This window comes from Phytophthora ramorum, assembly GCF_020800215.1.
Source record: "Phytophthora ramorum isolate Pr-102 chromosome Unknown Phyram_PR-102_s0003, whole genome shotgun sequence".
Taxonomy (NCBI): Eukaryota; Oomycota; class Peronosporomycetes; order Peronosporales; family Peronosporaceae; genus Phytophthora; species Phytophthora ramorum.
Genome location: NW_027150649.1, coordinates 796,035 through 815,170, shown reverse-complemented (window position 1 = coordinate 815,170; position 19,136 = coordinate 796,035). Strand labels below are relative to the sequence as shown.

At 54.7% G+C, this 19,136-nt stretch overlaps 8 protein-coding genes across 9 annotated transcripts; 4 read left to right on the top strand and 4 right to left on the bottom strand.

The window, feature by feature from the left end:
* Window positions 1-9,977: 9,977 nt before the first annotated feature.
* KRP23_3408 (uncharacterized protein) lies at window positions 9,978-10,462 on the top strand (the record flags this gene model as incomplete). Its single annotated transcript, XM_067888256.1, has 2 exons — window positions 9,978-10,184; window positions 10,256-10,462. The coding sequence occupies 2 exons, from the start codon at window positions 9,978-9,980 to the stop codon at window positions 10,460-10,462; spliced, it is 414 nt and encodes a 137-aa protein (XP_067747515.1).
* Window positions 10,463-10,726: 264 nt separating this feature from the next.
* KRP23_3407 (uncharacterized protein) lies at window positions 10,727-11,775 on the bottom strand (the record flags this gene model as incomplete). The annotated part of the gene is made up of 4 exons (XM_067888255.1): window positions 10,727-11,350; window positions 11,422-11,481; window positions 11,557-11,621; window positions 11,730-11,775. 4 exons carry the CDS (start codon window positions 11,773-11,775, stop codon window positions 10,727-10,729), a joined length of 795 nt encoding a protein of 264 aa, XP_067747514.1.
* An 83-nt stretch (window positions 11,776-11,858) lies between these two features.
* KRP23_3406 (uncharacterized protein) lies at window positions 11,859-12,391 on the top strand (the record flags this gene model as incomplete). Of its 2 annotated transcripts, none has more annotated exons than XM_067888253.1 (3): window positions 11,859-12,027; window positions 12,106-12,248; window positions 12,317-12,391. In XM_067888253.1, 3 exons carry the CDS (start codon window positions 11,859-11,861, stop codon window positions 12,389-12,391), a joined length of 387 nt encoding a protein of 128 aa, XP_067747512.1. The 2 variants fall into 2 exon arrangements, with proteins under 2 accessions (XP_067747512.1, XP_067747513.1); XM_067888254.1 differs by having other exon boundaries at window positions 12,103-12,248.
* Window positions 12,392-12,504: 113 nt separating this feature from the next.
* On the bottom strand, window positions 12,505-14,607 carry KRP23_3405 (Long-chain-fatty-acid--CoA ligase 5; the record flags this gene model as incomplete). Its single annotated transcript, XM_067888252.1, has 1 exon — window positions 12,505-14,607. One exon carries the CDS (start codon window positions 14,605-14,607, stop codon window positions 12,505-12,507), a length of 2,103 nt encoding a protein of 700 aa, XP_067747511.1.
* Window positions 14,608-14,817: 210 nt separating this feature from the next.
* Window positions 14,818-15,519, bottom strand: KRP23_3404 (D-aminoacyl-tRNA deacylase; the record flags this gene model as incomplete). The annotated part of the gene is made up of 4 exons (XM_067888250.1): window positions 14,818-14,880; window positions 14,951-15,066; window positions 15,160-15,298; window positions 15,370-15,519. 4 exons carry the CDS (start codon window positions 15,517-15,519, stop codon window positions 14,818-14,820), a joined length of 468 nt encoding a protein of 155 aa, XP_067747510.1.
* Window positions 15,520-15,644: 125 nt separating this feature from the next.
* Window positions 15,645-16,319, top strand: KRP23_3403 (putative nicotinate-nucleotide adenylyltransferase; the record flags this gene model as incomplete). Its single annotated transcript, XM_067888249.1, has 1 exon — window positions 15,645-16,319. The coding sequence occupies one exon, from the start codon at window positions 15,645-15,647 to the stop codon at window positions 16,317-16,319; it is 675 nt and encodes a 224-aa protein (XP_067747509.1).
* A 131-nt stretch (window positions 16,320-16,450) lies between these two features.
* Window positions 16,451-17,283, bottom strand: KRP23_3402 (Protein-lysine methyltransferase METTL21E; the record flags this gene model as incomplete). The annotated part of the gene is made up of 2 exons (XM_067888248.1): window positions 16,451-16,454; window positions 16,544-17,283. 2 exons carry the CDS (start codon window positions 17,281-17,283, stop codon window positions 16,451-16,453), a joined length of 744 nt encoding a protein of 247 aa, XP_067747508.1.
* A 189-nt stretch (window positions 17,284-17,472) lies between these two features.
* On the top strand, window positions 17,473-18,960 carry KRP23_3401 (uncharacterized protein; the record flags this gene model as incomplete). The annotated part of the gene is made up of 1 exon (XM_067888247.1): window positions 17,473-18,960. The coding sequence occupies one exon, from the start codon at window positions 17,473-17,475 to the stop codon at window positions 18,958-18,960; it is 1,488 nt and encodes a 495-aa protein (XP_067747507.1).
* Between the last annotated feature and the right edge of the window lie 176 nt (window positions 18,961-19,136).

Below are 19,136 nucleotides of genomic sequence, written 5' to 3'. Positions count from 1 at the left end.
CTCCATCGGTGGATCAAACAACTCCACGCACTCCTCCATGTCATCAATGCTCCCCTCCACTTCAATTTGTTCTCCTTCCTCGACCGCACAGAGGTGGCTCCAGCCTACTCGTGAAGTGCTTCCATGCAAGGATCGGTAGTTAGCGTTCCCGCGCTGAATCATGCTGAGGTTCAAGTGTTCATATTTTCTCTGATACTGCGAGTCTAGCCACTGCACCTGAAACATCGTTCCTTTGACGATCCGACACACGCGCCCGACAAGATACGCACTACCGACACCCGCAAACTTGTCCTTGTCCTTCTTCCGTTTTGTCCAGCCCTCTTTCTCTGGTGAAAATGCCACAAGTGTGTCTACGTACAATCCCGGAATGGGTGGTGGTCGGGTCAGACTGTTTCGACGCGTTCCAGCTGATGGAGTCGCTGGTGAACCTGTTTGTTGAACGTTGCCGGTACGCGCTGAGGAAACGCTGGCCTCGCTGTCACCAGTATCTGTCGCAGGGGCTCCGACGACCGAGGTTTCTCCTGGTTGCGATACACTCTCTGTCGATGCCAGGCTCGATTGCGTCGAGGGAGCCACATTGTCACGAGCTTGACCCAGTGCCTGCACAAGGCTGCGCTTCGGTGAAGCCTTGGACTTTGCCGGACGGGCGCGCTTTCGTGCAGCCTCACTGTCGGTCGTAGTCTTTGGCTTATTCTTTGAGCCCTTCGGTCTGCCCCGCTTTCGCTTCGGCGCCGACGCTGGACCACCTTCGGTATTCTCCATGGCTGGTACAACTTCAACAACACGTTGAGCAGCTCCAGTTGCGTCCTCATCCGGGCTCCGAATGTTGCCATCGCTTCTAGCACTGCCGCTTGCGGAAACCGCTGCCTGACGCAAGTGCCCAAGGTTCTCGCTGCCGCCTCCGCCGGACGCCGCCCCGAGCAAGCGCCCGAGGTTCTCGCTCTCGCTGCCGCCGTCACCAGGCGCTGCCCCGCCTAAGTTATCACTCTGATGACTCTCCATGTTCGTCGGAGGTGTTTCTTGAGACTGAACAGTCAATTGCGATCGTCAACATCTGCCGCTATTTGCATAGTTAAAGCAAGATAAATGCATAACTCGCCGTTTGGAAGCTATGAGCCAAATTACTGATAGAATAGCCAGCTTGGTACTGTAGGTGGTGAAAAGTTACGCACTTCGCACACTCAACTCGTGAAAGAGAACTATCTGTGCAGCGTCGCCAACAGTACGGCGATCGCTGGTCCAGGTGTCGGGCTTCGGTACTTCATGCAATTCGCAAGCATGTCGGACACTCCTGTCCTCTCTCACACACGGATGGCTGACGCCGATAGATTTCAAGTGGGACCTGATATCTTACGGGATCTGGTTCAAGATCTGCCGTCTTACGTCATCACGCCAGTCGGACGAACAGCCAATCAAGTGTTGTAGCGGGGCTACACATTCGGTTCACCTCCTACCTTAGTGCAACATGCACTAAGGCATACATTCAGGTGACCACCACAGGGTGGTCCACATTCATAACAAAAGGCATATGACTGGTAGAAAGTAACACCTTTCTACCAATGAGAGTCATTCAATAGATAGGGGTTCTGCCAGCCATCCAATGGCAGAACCTCTCATTAGAAATATCAGTTTTAGGAGGAAACCCCATTTACAATCAATACAGTTCTCATTTACCACCAAAGCTTCCGTTTGGTTCATTTATCTAGGTTTAAGTATACTTGTGGATACAAGTATACTGAACTTAAGTAATTTACTCCTACGCTTCCTCCTACACGTGCGCACACGTGTAAGCTTAAGTAGTGGGTCTAAGCAGACCCAATACACCTGGTAGCACTTTGTAGTCCGTCCAACGACCGACTAACACGTTCGTATGGAATACGAACGCGGGGCTGAGAACCTGCCCTCGGACAGTAACATGTCCGTGGGTAGCCCAAACACGTCTGCAACGCATGTTGCGCGTGCAGACTGCCCCCACCTGTCGGAACCAGAGTGGGAGGCCCTCCAACGACTGTCAACAGTCATTGGGGAAGCGGCGGTAGCAACGATGTTGCGAACGCTATCACCGACGGAGCAACACGGTGTTGCTCTGGGTTTCATCGTGAAGGAACAGCGTGAAACCGCTGCTCGAACTTCGGTGTCGCCATCGGCCACACCGCGCGTGGAGTCATTAAAACTCCACGTAAGCAGCTACGTTGGAAGAGAGGGCGAACCTCTCCTCCGTTGGCTTGTCGAGGTCGACACTGCCATTACGGCTCGACGTATCGTCGACCCGTTGTCGAAGGTTGCGTTCGCCATGTCATGTCTTGGCGGACGAGCGAGGAGTTGGGCGTACGGACGCCGACTCACAGATCCTACGTGCTTTAGCACGTACGAAGAGTTCAAGGAGGAGCTCAAACTAGCGTTTGAGCCCCCGCAAAACGAGTTCCGATCGAGGGCGGAGTTCCTCGATCTGCAACAGGGCAAGCATGACGTGCATGCTTACGCCCAAAGGGCACGGTACTTGGTCTCGAACATCGTGACCAACCCGATTGACGAGGCGACAAAGGTCGTCACGTTCATGAAGGGCCTTAGAGATGGGCCTGTGAAGACCTATCTCTTCCGAGAGTATCCAAATACTCTCGAGGCTGCAATTGCGCTTGCAATGCAAGAAGAGTTTAGCCTGCGGCAGGCTAAACTGCATGTGAACGCCCCACGGCTAATGCCACGACCGGTGGCAAGGCCGTCGGGAGGTCCCGAACCAATGGACCTCTCGAGTGCGACAGCTGCTGGTTCCCAGCAGCGTCGTGGATCAACGAATGTGCGTTGTTTCCGCTGCGGAAACATCGGTCACTATGCCCGCGAGTGCACAGCACCTGTGCACGCGGCGAGAAGCCGTCGTGGCGATACTGGGTATCGCCACGGGCAATCAAAAAACTAAAGGGACCAGCAGGCGCGGGGCGCCCTGCTGGTGATGCGATCGAGCGTGTCGACATCGGACACGCTGCAATAAAGATCGCTGCCCCCAGTGAGAGTCAATCTCACTGCAAGAAGCAAGATGACAAGCCGAACCTTGTCATCCTGAAGGTAAGCTCGAAGAGAGAGAAGTCTTTTCGTGCTCTAGTGGACTGTGGAGAGTCGAACAACTTTGTTCGACTGCAGAGCCTTCCAAGGCTTGACTTCGAGGAGGTGGAAACACCTCGAAGTCTATTGGAAGTGAGGCTAGCAACGGGTGTCGTTGTTAGGACCGAGAAGCGTATCGTACGCGTACGCTTCTCTTATCAAGAGAAGGAGTTCGTCGACGAGCTTATCGTCCTGGAACTGGACGATAAGTTCGATATGGTGTTGGGCATGCCGTGGCTTGCACGGCATGATCCGGTGATCGACTGGACGAAGCGCACGATCGTGCGCTTCGGGAGCAGCAGCAGCGCGACAGAGAGCGATGGCCCTGTCGGCGCAGCACATGCACCGCGTGGTGCATGCGGCCCTCCACTAGAGACAGCGCGGAATGCGGCTGTCTCCGGTCACCCCAAGCGAACGCCAACGACTGCGAGAGTCGTTGGGAGAAGATGTGAACCGAATCAGCAGGGCCTGGTTCAATCCGATTCGAGAGGGACTCGAAGCGTCCGGGGCGACGCGGTAGTGTCGACAGGTAATGTCGACACACAATTGGTCGAAAGACACTCCGCCGTTAGGCGTAGAGGTAAAGAAGACGCGTCGGCTCTGGGAGCCGACGCTGCAAGCAGTGCGGACGGTTGCAAACGTCCCGCACCGGAAATGCTTGCGAGCTCGCGTGCAGCCGGGCTGCACGACGAAGCGGTGCGCGATCAAGCCGGGCTTGAACGCGTGCGCCCGCGGGTAAAACCCGCCGGCGAATACAAGGAACAACTGTCCACGGCCGGGCCTGGACAAGAAGAAACTCGCGGAGCCGGGCTCCGCACGAGAAGTGAACGGCGCAAGCGAGAAAAGCTGCGCAAGTCTCGGTCAGGGACCGAGACGCTACAAGCAGTGTCTGCCGGGCAGACACAGGAGTTGGAGACGACCGTCGAGACATTGAATGTCTTGACGCGTACGAGTATTGGTCTCCAATACAAGAAGATGAGGCTGAATAATCCTCCGACGTTAGCGTCGGAGTTGATGTCGCTCCCAGTCACAAGCTGGAAGCGTTTCGCTCGCGAACTGCACGATGGACGCATCGAGCAGATCTGCATCCTCTCGGACGTCGAGAGGATGACGTGTGAAGCAGAAGAGCTGAATCAGCTCATCTCTGAGGGCGCGGACGCCCTCAGCGCGAAGTCGAAGAAGGAACGCTTCGACGAGCAAGGCTGGGACTCGCTCAAGGCGAGCCCCTTTTACAAGGTCTTGCGTGAGTACAAGGATGTACTCCCGGACGACATTCCTGCGGAGCTACCGCAGGATAAGGGTGTTCAGCACGAGATTGATCTCGTGCCGGGAACGAAGTACTGCGTCACGCGACAGTGGCCACTGCCGCGTGAGCAAGTCAAGGCAATCGACGACTTCTTTGAAAGTCGTCGCAATGCAGGACAAGTGCGGGAATCGAAGTCCCCGCACAGCGCGCCTACGTTCTGTGTGAAGAAACCACAGGGCGGGTGGCGCATCGTTCATGCGTACAACAAGCTGAACGATGCGACGGTACCGGCACAGACGCCGATACCTCGAAAAGATGTGATCATCGATTCGATGACCTCGAGTACTATCTTCAGTACTCTGGATCTGAGAGACGGGTTCTATCAGATCCTCATGCGTGAGAGTGATATCCCTCTCACGGCGGTAAGCACTCCGAGCGGCATGCTCTGGGAGTGGCTCGTGATGCCGCAGGGGCTGAAGAACGCCCCAGCGACGTTCAACAGGTGCGTCACGCACTTGTTGCGCTCGGTGCGCGACTTCGCACCGAGCTATTTCGACGACGTGTTCATTCACAGCCGGGCTGTGAATGGGAAATCGGATGTGGAGATGCATACAGAGCATCTCCGCAAGTTGCTTGAGCTCATGCGAAAGCACAAGCTCTACGCGAACCTGAAGAAGTGTATCTTCGGGGCAACCGAGATACCCGTACTTGGGTGTCTCGTGGGGAAGAACGGCGTACGCCCTGACCCAGGAAAGGTCAGAGTGATCAATGAATGGCCTACGCCTTCAAACGTAAAGGAACTGCGGCAGTTCCTTGGACTCGCCACGTACTTGTGCAAGTACGTGAGCAACTACGCGGGCAAGATTCGCCCGCTGTCGCAGCTCTTAAAGAAAGAGGCTGCATGGGAATGGACTGCTGATTGTCAGCAGGCCTTCGAAGCAGTCAAGCAGGGCTTGACTGAGGCGCCGATCTTGGCGGTGGCCGACCAAGATCGCCCATTCCACGTTGTGTGCGATGCATCCGATTTCGCGATCGGATGCGCACTGATGCAACTCGATCACGAAGGTCGTGATCGTGTGGTTTACTACCAATCGCGTCAGCTGAAGCCAGCTGAGCGCAATTACCCGGTACATGACAAGGAACTCCTTGCCATGAAGTATGCACTCGCAAAGTTTCGAGTGTATCTACTTGGGAGTAGACCATTCGTGGTCTACACCGACCACGCATCGTTGCGTACGGCGATCAAGTCGCCGCACATATCACAAAGAATGGCACGGTGGCTGTCATTCTTTGCTGAATACAACTTCCAGGTTGAGTACAAACCTGGAAGGTTGAATGTCGTGGCCGACGCGCTTTCGCGTCGACCAGATTATGCGGTGCAAGAGGCCGACGCCAACGCAGTTGGCGTCGTCAGGACGACTACACCCTCGTCGTCCTTGCTGGACGAAGTGAAGGCCGCATACGCACATGATGCGGATGCGAAGCAATTGTTGGAGTACTTCTCCACACCTTCTGACAAGTCTCGTCAGAAGCTGGCCAAACACCTTCGTGCCCGTGTACACCGTTATCGTGTACACAATGGTCTGCTGCTTTACAGCGCAGTCGACGACAACGCAGATCGCATTGTCGTGCCGGATGATCATGAGCTGAAGCTCAAGATCACGTACGAGTATCACGATGCCCCGACATCGGGACATCCTGGCCGTGAGAAGACATATTTGCTTCTCACGCGTGACTTCTATTGGAGTCACCAGTACAAGTGGGTACGCAAGTACGTTCGTGCTTGCGAGGTATGCCAGCGCGTGAAGCCTGCGCCCAACTCGCAGGCTCCGCTTCAATCACTACCGACCCCGTCGGAGTGCTGGCAGTCCATTTCAATGGACTTTGTTTTTGGTCTTCCGCAAGACAACAAGCGGAGGACTGGTATTGTGGTCTTTGTTGACCGCTTCAGCAAGATGGTGCATCTTGCTGCAGTACCAGCCGAGGTGACAGCCAAACAGACGGCATGTCTGTTTGTCGACATGGTGTTTAGACACCATGGTATGCCACTCGACATCGTGTCGGATCGGGATCCGCGCTTTACAGCGCGATTCTGGCAAGAAGTGTTTACACTTCTTGGGACGCAGTTGTCCATGTCGACTGCGGATCACCCGCAGACCGACGGACAAACAGAGCGTGTCAACCGCGTGCTGGTTGACACCATGAAGAGCTACGCGCACTCGTTCCATCAATGGAGCGACTGCTTGCCGATGGCGGAGTTCGCCATCAACAACTCGGTGCATGTCTCGACAGGACACACACCGTTCTACGTGAATGCCATGAGGCACCCACGCGTACCGAGCGTACTCGGTGCGGTAGCTCCTTCCTTAAGTGGGGGAGGATATCCGGTTAATTCAAAACAACCGGATAAGCACGCTGATACAAGCAATGTATCAGCTGTGACGACTCGCGCACGTACTGCGCGCAGTCATGGCGTCGACAACGCAGTGTCTACGACGGGCGTAGACACTTTAAACCACAACGGACATCACGCGCAGGCCGGGCCTGCTGCGAACAAGGAGCACGAACTGAACCAGGGGTTCAGCTCGGATGCAATGGACTTTGTCCAGCGTCGACAAGCCGTAATTCGGTTTGTCCAAGATGCAATAGCAGCTTCTGTCGATCGACAGAAGCTGAATGCCGATAACATCGGCAGGGGAAACACAAATGAATTCAAAGTTGGTTCATTAGTTCTGTTAGCTACGCAGAACCTAGCTAAACATGCAGTTTCCGATTTCGGAGCAAGCAAGCTTGCTCCGCGCTTCATTGGGCCATTCACCGTGTTGGCGAAGCATGGCAACGCGTACACACTGGACATACCGTCCAGCATGCGCTTGCACCCAACGTTTTACGTTGGGCGACTGAAGCCGTACGTGCAGCACGAGTCACCTACGTCTGGTGACTCGCCAAAGCGCTCTCGAGCGCGGCGACGCGCTTCGAGACGCCAGAGAGTCTCGTCCCGACCTCGACCTTTACGTTCGAGGTCGTCTGCGCAACCTCCGCGAGCTGAGCCTTTAACAAGCTCAGCTCCTGACGCAGAGCAGCGAACTGCGACGCTTGGAGACGCTCAACAGCCTCCAAGCGAGACTCAAAGTTTGGTTGACCAAACCCGGGGCGTCTTCCCGCCCCCCCCACCCCCGTTGCGAGACGCACGCGGGGCAACTCGCTGGATCGTCCAGCGAATTGTTGGTCATCGGAACCAGACCCAAGGTCCGGTTCATTTTCGTATTCGTTGGAGAGGATTTCCTCCCCAACACGATACGTGGGAATCACGGAATGTCCTGATGGAGGACATTCCGGAAATGGTGACGGCGTACGAAGGCCGCCACCGCCACCTCCGCCGAAGGGCGTAAAACTTGGGCGAGCGCTGTAGTCGCCTACAGCACTCGGATAAGTGCTGCGATTATCCGCAGCACTAGAAGACGCCTGCGCCTGAAAACTGGCGCGCAGGGTCTTGAGGTCGTCAGGTACACACATGGACGTGTACCCGTTGAAGTCCCGCTCGGTGATGCGTACTGCTCCGGGGTAGCAGTACTCACAAGCAGTGTCATAAGGCACTGCGCAAGGAAGTCCAATACCGACTGCACCATGGTGCAGTCGTTCAAGTTTACCACGCTTCGAGAATTTCTCGTAGCGCTCCCGCGCCTGGCTAATCCGGTCGCGATAGCCAGCGGGGTTCTTGTTGAAGTTTTCAACAAAGGCACTCCAACTTTGACAAAGTGTCTGCCACTCGGGCACTTTGCTTCTGCGAGAAGTCTTCTTGCTCGCAAACCATCGGAGCTCATGGAAGAGCCCGATGTAGTAGTCGCGCCTTTGATTCGTTAACGGATCAAAGTGTACTCGCTTCGCGACGTCATCGTCAACGATGGCGTTGCACGAATACAGCGCGTACAGATTCGGTGGCGCGGTCGCACCGAATCGGCTGCCGATCTCAGACTGAGACGGCATCCACGGCTCACGCACTGGTTCAGTGCGCGAGGCCGCAACAGCAGCGGATGGAGTGGAGTCATCTCCATCCCGCGGAGTCGACAAGGCTCCAGCGGCAGCGAGCGGTGTTCCACTGCCGCTGCGCGAACGCTTCGAGCTCGAAGCGTTCGGGTCGTCCTCGCGTGGACGACGCAGACCCACATTGGGGTCAGTGTGGCCCGGAGACAAGATGTCCTTGTCTCCTTCGAGTTCCCCTTCCTCGACTTCGCTTCCGTAGTCGAGGGGAACTCCCTCTCCACCCGGAGAGTAGATGCCCACTCCGATTTCGACAGCAATGATCTTGCCTGTCTTGTTTCGGATGGCATGTTTCTCATGCCATCTCGAGTGGTATCCAGCAACAGAGAGGCGACTCTCTGTTGCCGCGCTTGTCGGCATCGCCGTCGAGGCGATGCCAGTAGCGGTCGTGGCTGAGGCAGCGGCCGTCGTCGCCTTGGAGGCGACGACAGCACTTGCTGTTGCCGAAGCGGCCGGCGTCTTGGACGAAGACGTCGTTGGCGTGCTCATTGGGAATGAGCACGTGTTCTCCCGAAGAAAATACGGATTGACGTGTCGAGACCGGCACGTCAAATCCTAACGGGGGGATGGTGTAGCGGGGCTACACATTCGGTTCACCTCCTACCTTAGTGCAACATGCACTAAGGCATACATTCAGGTGACCACCACAGGGTGGTCCACATTCATAACAAAAGGCATATGACTGGTAGAAAGTAACACCTTTCTACCAATGAGAGTCATTCAATAGATAGGGGTTCTGCCAGCCATCCAATGGCAGAACCTCTCATTAGAAATATCAGTTTTAGGAGGAAACCCCATTTACAATCAATACAGTTCTCATTTACCACCAAAGCTTCCGTTTGGTTCATTTATCTAGGTTTAAGTATACTTGTGGATACAAGTATACTGAACTTAAGTAATTTACTCCTACGCTTCCTCCTACACGTGCGCACACGTGTAAGCTTAAGTAGTGGGTCTAAGCAGACCCATTACAAGTGTCATGATCGTCAGAAAAGTGGTGGAAACCTTTTTTAGACCAATCAGCAAAATGACCAGCTGCCAGGTGCGGTAGTACCGTGGCGTATGAAAGGGGGCATTTTGCCCCCTTTCATCATAACTTCGCGACCTAGCCCTCCTAAATCCCATCCTCCTTCCACTATCCAGAAAGGACTGCTTCAAGGCGAGTACCGTGGTTTATGAAAGGGGGCAAAATGCCCCCTTTCACAGCTTAACCTCTTAGTTTGTATAGTATACTTTAATTGAGTGAAGACCCAGCGTTCACGAAAGGGTTAAAAAAAGGCATTAACTTACATGTATTAAGAATCGGGCATGCAAAACGCCTGCGACCAGCTCTGCTGTGACGTCGACACTACGATCAGAAGGCAGCCAACCAGCTCAAAGGTCACAACATGTATCCGACGCCATACATCTCGGGAGGTTCCTTGGTTCCAGAGTTAACTTGCCTCAGCGCAATCAACTTTCAATATATGCATTTTATTGGTGGAACTTTTTGCGTCTTTCCATTCGTCAAATCTAACGCGACTTTCAGCCAATCACTGGCGTAGCTTCTCCGCCGCTCATTTCAAGGGGACCAGACCAGCGGAATCACCAAATGCGTGCTGCCAGTTTCCTCGCTCGGCGCATGGCCGCCGTCTCAGGCCGCCGCGCCATGTCCTCGGCGCACGGTCACGGCCACAGCTACCCGCACGGCATGCACTTCCACGTGAGCCCCGTGCACAAGAACCTGGCGCTGGCGTACGGCACGATGCTCTGGCTCTGGGTCTTCTGGCGGGCAAAACAGGACGGTCGCGCTGTGTTGGTACAGACGAAACTATTGCTATATTATAAGTAATTATTGCTAACCTTAATATGGTGCTGTGTTTAATGCAGGGCCTGGAGCACCCGTGGGACCACGGTCACGGCCACCACGAGGCGCACGCCGAGGCGGCGCCCCAGAGCAACTATCTGCTGGTGGACGGCAAGCTCAAGTACGAGCGCTCGGAGATTGGTGCCCTGCCAATGCCTGTGGAAATGGGAGACGAGGACGAGGAGAGTGAAGACGTCATTGACGAACTGCACGACGACGACGACGAGTAAAACACACAGATCTCCGTAGCAAAGCAGGCCTTTTGACAGCGGAGGAAGCGGCACCTTTAAGAGCTGCAGTAGCTGAAAATGGCTCCCCTTTTGCTCGAGGCATGGAGAAATACAACAAAATGAACCTTGGGTTGAAAGGTACCTGATCTGGCAGCACTGATGCAGAGATAGCCAACTGCGATGCGAATAGGCAGCGTGCTTGGAGTCACAACATTGTTTTTTGTGTATATTGGAATAGGTTCACAAAGGAGCCGTCACTTTGAGTTACATGGAGAGCAGTTTCGAGTGTAGCTGCTCAAGATCTTCAGTTGTCCTGTACGTCATTTCTGCCGTTCGTGCTGTAAACCGCTTACGCAGATTTCGGAAGCTGCCGCGGGTGGCCATTTTAGATCGCTTGAACTGCCGTGAATCTTCTCCCAGCGCTGCCTCAATACTGTCCATCTGCAGAAATGCCTCATGGAGTGCCGAGATGTGTTCTACCGTGCGCTTTAACGGTGAAATAGCCCGTTCGGGTACATCGTCTAGAAACGCAACCTTATCCACGATATCCTGGAAGTGCTTTGTGCGTTCATCCAGCGCCTCCTGCTCGAGCTCCAAACGCTGGTTCGAAGCCGATAACGCGCGTAGTCTCAGCCGCAGCGTCTCCAACTGCTTATCTACACCCCGCTCCTCTTTCTCTTCATTAGATAGCAATGCTGTGTCAGCATCATCTTGCAATGTTGCCACGTCTTCTTCTCTGCCCTTCGTCTGCTTCTCCGCTCTAATCTGTGCCACCTCGTCCGCCAGCGCGTCCGGCACCGACACAATATTGCGGCGTACGTACAGCTCGAACTTGTCGAAATTCTTCTCAAACGCGCGGTGTACTTTGGTCATATACTTGCCAGAGCTCTGCAACATATACAGTACCATGAGAACTTAAGCCTCCAACATCTCCCAAGACGAACGCTCTTCCCCCTCACCTTGGCGACGACGTTCAGCTGCTTTGCCTGCTTCTTCTTGCTGCCCGTCGACTCCAGTCTCTGTGCCACACAAAGCCATAAAATATAAGCATAATTTAGAGCGTAAATACCCTCAGAGAGCGACGCAATTCCCACCTGATGCAGCGCATTTTCCACTTCCCCAGTAACTTCCACGACACTTTCGGAGATCTGCTCGGTCACTATAGCGCGTCAATCACGTAGAAATTCGTGTCCATTAGAGATATCAAATTAAGTAGAATACGGGTTGTAGTACGGGGGCGAGTGGGGGGCCTCGGAAGGTAACGTACGCGCTGGCAAGAATCCCGCCAAGATGCCGGTCTCACCCTCGACCATGTTGGCTAAGTACCGGTAACTGAAATTTGAAAAACAACTTGGTGTATAGAACACCAACTACATTTTGATTTCAGCCAATGAAAATGCATCCTATTTCCAAGCAGAAACTATTGTTCGGACTGTGTGTCTCCGTCCAGCGGTCTCTGCTACATATGATGATGTGTGTGGCGTTCCAGCGGGTGGTGCCCCGAGCCTCGGTGGTGCGCCGCTGCTTCTCTTCGCAGACGAAGCTCTGGGAGCTCTTTCCGCCAAGTACGGATCGCTAGGCAATTGCACCGATGTCCAGTGCATTTTTTTTCCTGACTTTTGGTCCCAATTGATGTGCAGCAGAAGTCCTGGTGGCCAAGCCTGAAGCTCCGCAGTACATGATGAACATGAGAGATAACCTCGAGTTTGCACTGGAGCGTATGCGTCTGACGGGAGGTCCTGTGGCGCTGCAGCTGCTGAATCGCAACGCTCGTCGGCCGAGAAAGGTGCGTTCCGGTGCTTTGAGAAGCTGGGTGAAGAGGTGGCTAACGGTTCATGTGTCACCTTCGCACAGGCCAACCACGGCAAGCGTCCTTGCTCACACTACCGCAGACGGTTAAAACGTCTCGGCCGTCGCTCGGACAAATAGACGGACGTGGTACGGAGATGTGGCCCGCTGTGCGGAGGATTTATTCCTAAGGTACATGACGACAGGATGCATAATAGACTGGCAAAAGGTTCGCGTCAGGCGTAGCTGTTGGCCTACTTGATGTCGGGGATTGTGGTCTTGACGACGCTGTCTCCCGTGAGCACGTACATGCGGTCGATCTCACTCTTGAAAAGCTTTTGAGCATCACCGCGGCGAAGTTTGAATGTGGGGGTAAGCAGCTCGTTGTCCACAGTGAAGAGGTCGTGGTGCAGGTAGATTTCGCGCACGCGTTCAAAACCGGCAAGTTTCGCTCGCTTGGAAGCCTCCTCGATTTCTTTCTTCACAATTCCCCTGATCAGGTCGTGGTCGCAGAGCTCCCGGAAAGTAGCGTTCAATAGTCCGTTAGCCTTCGCAACCAAGCGAATTGCTGGTTCGTCCGGCACAATAATGCCCACGACGTGCGAGTGGAAACTGTCTCCCGCCACAAAAATTTGAGCTACGCTTGGACACGTAACTAAAACGTTTTCAATCTTCTCCGGGGCCACGTACTCACCTTGGGACAGCTTGAAGATGTTCTTCTTCCGATCAATGATGCGTAATTGACCCAGCGTCGACCACATCCCGACATCTCCTGTGTGCAACCACCCCTCCGCATCGACCACTTCTGTTGTCTTGTCAGGCTGCTTGAAGTATCCCTTGAATACCGTTGGTCCTCGTACACATATTTCTCCTCGCCCCATGCAAGGCACGGCAGCAGAGCCTTCGCCATGAGTTCGGTCCGTCACCAGGTATCCCATATCGGGGACGGACTCGAGACGGATTTCTGCTGCATTGATAGGTGCGCCGACGAAGCCAGTTGCTAAGTCCTTGAATGGAGTAGCAGTAACACCACCACAAGTCTCAGTCTGCCCGTAACCTTCTACAAGTGTCGCCAGGAGAGCAATTCGGCAAAAGTCCAGCACATCAGGAGATAATGGAGCTGATCCAGAAATGATAAACTTGCACCGGTCGAGTCCAAGGCCAGCTCTGATCTTGTGAAATAGCAAACGATCCCAGAACGCGTGCCGGGAGGTTCCATGTCGCCGCAGGCGACGTAGCTTTGCACGAACTCCCATTGTGAACAAGAAGGCCACAGATTTCTTGCCATTCAGCATTTTGGCGGTGATTGAGTCGTAGATCCGATTGAGCAGCCGAGGAACGGTGACGAAGACGGTTGGGCGTAGTGCCTTTATATCATCGACAAGCTTCAGCGGATTGCCTTGAGAGAAGCCCACCCGACTCCCCCCGCTGAACGAGTTCACCAACGAGGTGCGCTCCATGATATGTGCCAAAGGAAGGTACGACAAATACACGCTCTCTGATGTGAACGCATGCCCACCCGTAAGGCAAAAGTCTTTTATGGCTGTGCAGACGCAAAGTATTCCACCATGTGTGAGCATGGCACCCTTCGGATCGCCTGTGGTTCCGGACGTGTACATGATTGAAGCCATATCTTCACCTGTTGGCAATTCCGGTGCAATTGGGTGTTTTTGGCCCTCTGTTTCGATCACTTCCAGATGAAGCACGTTCAATCCCGCTGCACGAGCGTCACATTCGGCTTCAAATTGTGCATCACCAGTGCACCCGCCCGAAATCACGACATTTTTCAGGTACGGACATTTTGAACTTGCTTGCACTAGTTTGGGCAACTCCGCAGCCGTGCACACAATAGTGGTGATCTCCGTCTGGTTCAGGATAAATTGTGTTGAGTCGGGTCCAAGTGTGTCATAGAGTGCCACGACAACAGCGCTGAATGAGTAAGCCGCATACTCCGCTACAACCCAATCGATAGAATTCTTCATATAAATGGCGAGCATTCGGCTGCCACCTTCCCCACCAATGACGGGCAACAGATCCAGGTGCATCATTCCAGCAGCTGAATTTGTCACCCGTGTTGCAACTTGATCATACGTTAGCCACTCGAAGGGTTGCGCAACGTCATCAACGATAGGCTGCACACCGAGGCATGGCAGTGATCCTTTAGCCTGCGCAGTGCGCACAAAGCTGTGGTACAAACTTGGTGCCTCTGGTCGCGTGAGGCCTACGAACGGGTCGTCTGGGTTTGCAGGGTCTTGAAGCACAGCATCTCGAGGAGCTGCCAATGAACGATAGATTGGACCCGTTATGGCTGTCTCCGTACCCAGCAGCACTTTTGAGTAGCCCAAAGGCGTCGGCATCGTAGGCTTTACACGCACGAGATAGGGCGCAAAGTCGAGATAGGATTCTGAAAGAATTAGTTAGTTAGTGCACAGGACTCAGTACACCCGTCGATTGATGGGCCTTCATCGATGGACAAATATAGTGAGGTAAAACTGGAACAGATCGACATGGCATGAGGCATGAAGATCTTCGTCTATATGTGTGCTGCCAACCTCACCCGAAGTCCTCTAAATCTTGGCGGGCTTCCTTTCCTTAGAATTGATCTGCATTGTAATTGGTCCGTCATTCACCTGCAAGTCATCCACCCCATTAGTCGCTGCAAAGACTACAAAGATACCGCAGTAGCGTTAGCGAACGTACAAGAGCCACCTCCATGTAGGCGCCAAACTCGCCCTCCGACACCTTATCAGCAGCATACTCGCTACGGACGCGGTCACAGAAGGCATCGTAAAACTTCTTCGCCGGCTCGGGGCTCACTGCGAAGACGCACGAAGCAAATTTCAATTATCAAGACATCACTCACCACCCAGCACTTTTTCTTCATGCTCTTCCTCATGTAGGCACCGTACTGGAGAGGTGGAAGTCGGGTTTGTTGCCAGAGAATTGGCCGTGCAGCGTGAACTGACTCACCAGCAGCACCTCGTAATTGTTGCTCTTCAGTGACATCTTCCACGGACGCCCTGACTCCTCCGGCCACAGACGTGCGTTCTGACAGCAATCACACACAAACATGCATCAGCTTTTGACTTGTGACACATTTTTGGGTTGAGAGTATGTACCAGCAGGCGGCGGCAGCACCACTCGGCGTCATCCTCGGTGTCGTCGTGTCCAATGCCGACGAAGCACAGCAACCCCTTGCCAATTTGGCCCACGATCTCGCCCTCCACGCGCACGGAGGCGCTGGTCACGCGCTGCATCACCACCTTCATCTTGCTTCCAAAAGCTAAATGACGACGTACTTGCTCCTTTTCCGCCAATCACTAACTTGCAGTCGCGTTTTTAACCAATACCGATTGGTGACTGCTTGCCATTGATGCGGCGTGCTGTACTAAGCATGGCGACCAGGCCGCGCGAGGTGCTGCTCTTCGGGCTGTCGGCCAACCCACCAACGGGCCGCGCGGGCCACATGGGCGTCGTACAGCATTGCCTCCCGCTGTACGATGAAATCTGGCTGCTGCCCGTGTACCAGCACATTTACTCGAGCAAGAGGGAGCTCGCGCCGTTCGAGCACCGCCTGGAGATGTGTCGCTTGGCGCTCGAGACGCTCCAGCGTGACGGAGACGCCAGCGCGAGGCTCAAAGTCGTGCAGGAGGAGCGCGAGATGTTCGAATACGCAGCCGCAGCCAGCGACAGTCTAGAGCAGCTTCGGCTCGGCAGCATCGACCTGGTGCATTACATGTTGGACAAGCACCCGGACACGAGCTTCACGATGCTGCTGGGCGGCGACACGTACGCGGATCTATTGGCTGGCAAATGGAAGCGAGGGAATGAGCTGATGCAACTGGTCAAGCTACTGGTCGTGGATCGGAAGGGCGTCGCGTCGCCATGGAGAGAGGGACAGACAGCCGACAGAGTCAAGTATTTGCATGTGCCCGAGCTCAGTGACGTGTCGTCCACGATGGTGCGTGCGACTTCAGATCGCGCCGAGCTGGAGAAGCTCCTGGATCCGGCAGTGCTGGACTATATTGTCCAGCACAAGCTATACGCGTTCGCGGCTGCGACGGAATGAGTCGACATACAAGAGTTATAGAAGCGAAATTTGTTCGGGTTGCATTGTGCTGTGCGCTGTCCTGCATAATATCCTCCCGGCAATGTGCTATCGTCTCTCTTGTCTAACGCCGGCAGCGAGTCGCTCTCCTCTTATCTGGCAGCGCGGTCATACACAACATCGGCAGCAGGTCAGGACAGGCCAGTCGACAACCTCCATACAATGGCAGCTCCACGCGTGTCTACCTGGTGGCTGTTCGCATGAAGCACTGGATCCTGGTTCCTCCCTCGTTCAGCGAGCACTGGACGATCTCTCTCTTGAGTCCGCACTTGGCACTCTGCACGTCAATCTCTTTCTCCGTCTCGTCGTCGTACCCGAAGCTCGAGCACATGAGGAACACGCCACCAGACGACAGCAACCTGTCCACGGTCCAGAAGAGCAACGGCACTACTTCGCGTGCGTAGATGACATCGGAGCCTACGATAAGCTCCGTGACTTTATTGCTGCCTGCAGGTCCAGTCTGCAACCTCTCCAGCGCTTCGATCTCCTTGGCGCCATCGGGTCCCCAGCGCAGACTCTGCGTGATGCACGTGGCCTGCGCGCGCTCTTGCTGGCCGGCGTTGTGCTCGATTACCTTGAGCACGCCCGGGTCGTGGTCTGTAAAGATCACGGTAGCTTCGGGTCGCAGCTGAGCCACAGCCAAACCCGTGAGCCCACATCCCGCGCCCAGTTCCACCACGTTCCCTCTCGGGATCGCGTCGCGGTGCGTTGTTAGGTACTCACAGAGCGCGGGCGCCGCGGGCCACACGTAATGGCCAGACTGCAGCGCGCCAGGCTCCTCTTTGGCGTACGTGAGCAGCACTGACACGTCCGCATTGGCGCCGTATTCATAGCGGCACGTCACCTTCTCCAGACACGCGTCGAACATGAAGCCCACGTCCGTAAGCATGCCTTCCGTGCCATCCTCCATCTCCATCGTCTCCATCCTGACGAGCTCAATTTGATTGTGGTCCAATTCGTAAGCCAGCGCCAGTAAAATGCAGAATCACGCAGTTTACGTGGAAAACGTCAAATCCCTTCCCTAAATCATGCATTATGTTGGTTGGGAGGTACATTGTGTGTATTTTGTGTAAGTATTTGGCGGGAAAGGCATTTGTGTTTGTATTTGGCCGGCATGAGCTACCCGCTGCAGAGGCGTCTGCCGCTGGGCGAATTGGACCGGCAGGTGGCGCGTGCGAGCATGCAGATCTGCCACAAGGTTGTCATGCAGCAGCTATACGTATCGCGAGCCGACGCGGCCAAGCAGTGGGTCGTGGTGTCCAACCCGTCAGACGAGTGCGTGGACTTGACCGGCTTCTCGCTGAGCTGCTCGGGCTGCAGCGACATCTTCCACTTCCCGTTCAGATACACGCTGCTGCCAGGTGATGAGGTGACGGTTTGGTGCTCGCCCGGGAGGCTCAAGCTGGACGAGGACAACCTGCTGCAGCCCTATCTCTTTTGGACCAGACGTGACGGCTCTCTTCGACACGAGCCGTTCTTCACGCCTGGAGCGCAGGCCAATGACGTGCTGCTACTAGATCCGTTGCTGGTAGAAGTGGCGTCAATCCGAGTCACTGCGGACGGACGGAAGGAGTTCCGCGTGCTGCACTGCAAGTCGGTGCACTCGCGCACCGTCAGGAGCGAGATTGACACGCGGTTCTGCGTCGGGTGCCTGTCACCTCCCAAGTTCGAGAAACGGACGTCGCGGCCGAGTCCCGAGAGTGGGAAGGTGACGGCACCACCGCCGAATGAACGGGAGGTTTATGTGTTCTCGAGGTATTGGGGCGTCGTCTCCGATAAGTCGCTGTTGGGGCACTTTCTCGCCGTCTTCTTGGTGCCGCTGGTGGAATCGTTTCGAGCGGTGCTGATCTACATCATGATGTGCATGTTCCTGCCAGTGTCCAAGAGTGAATTGGGTCCACAATTACGGCCCAAGGTTACAGCTTTGCTGCTCATGATGCTGGCGTGCGACGTCATTGCGCGGAGACTCATGCTGTGCATCAAGAGCGGGCTGCTGGTTACGATGGCGAGCTTTACGTCGGTCGTGTTGGATCGCATGGCTGTACTGGTGCTATACATGTCGTTGCAAAGACTCTACCCAGCATTGAGTACGTCGTTCCAGTACATGCTAACCGTTGACTTAGGTGTGGGCTGCGTGAATGCTGTTGCAGTGCATGTGCGCTTCCTCGAGGCGCGACGTGACTGGCACCCGTTGTTCAAGCAATTTGCACGTTGGGATCACCGGTCTCGAGGAATCATTTGTGCGTGCGGCATTGGTCGTGAGCTGCTGCTGCACTTACTTCTGCTGCTACCGTTTAGCAACCATCCGTCAACTTTGTGGAAGGCCATCGGATACCTGCTGGTGCCGCTCTTTACAGTAGCCTCGGGCGTCGACTTATTACGCGCGGTTGCCACGCTCCTGCACATGCTCAAGTACCCGATTGTACAAGTAACAACGCGATTGCGATTGCGGCAGCTCCAGCAACGATCGCACATGTATCGCGAGGAATACTACGAAGAAAACTACTTCAGCGATGAAGAGGAGCCTCATAAAGAACAGCCACCGCTTGTGTTCTCCACGCCAAAGACCCTCCGATCTCGATCTCTTCACTCGTATAGTTAGAAATATTTAGCAAAAAGATGCAGCAAGCACAAAATGTGCCTAGACATGACTGGTGGCAGCAATACCTGATAAATTGGTGTGCCTCCTTTCGTCGATACCAACCCAGAGCGGTCATTCTGCCTTCACAAAAGCCCAAATGTATGCAGTACCGTCATGCATTAGCATTACTTGAAGTA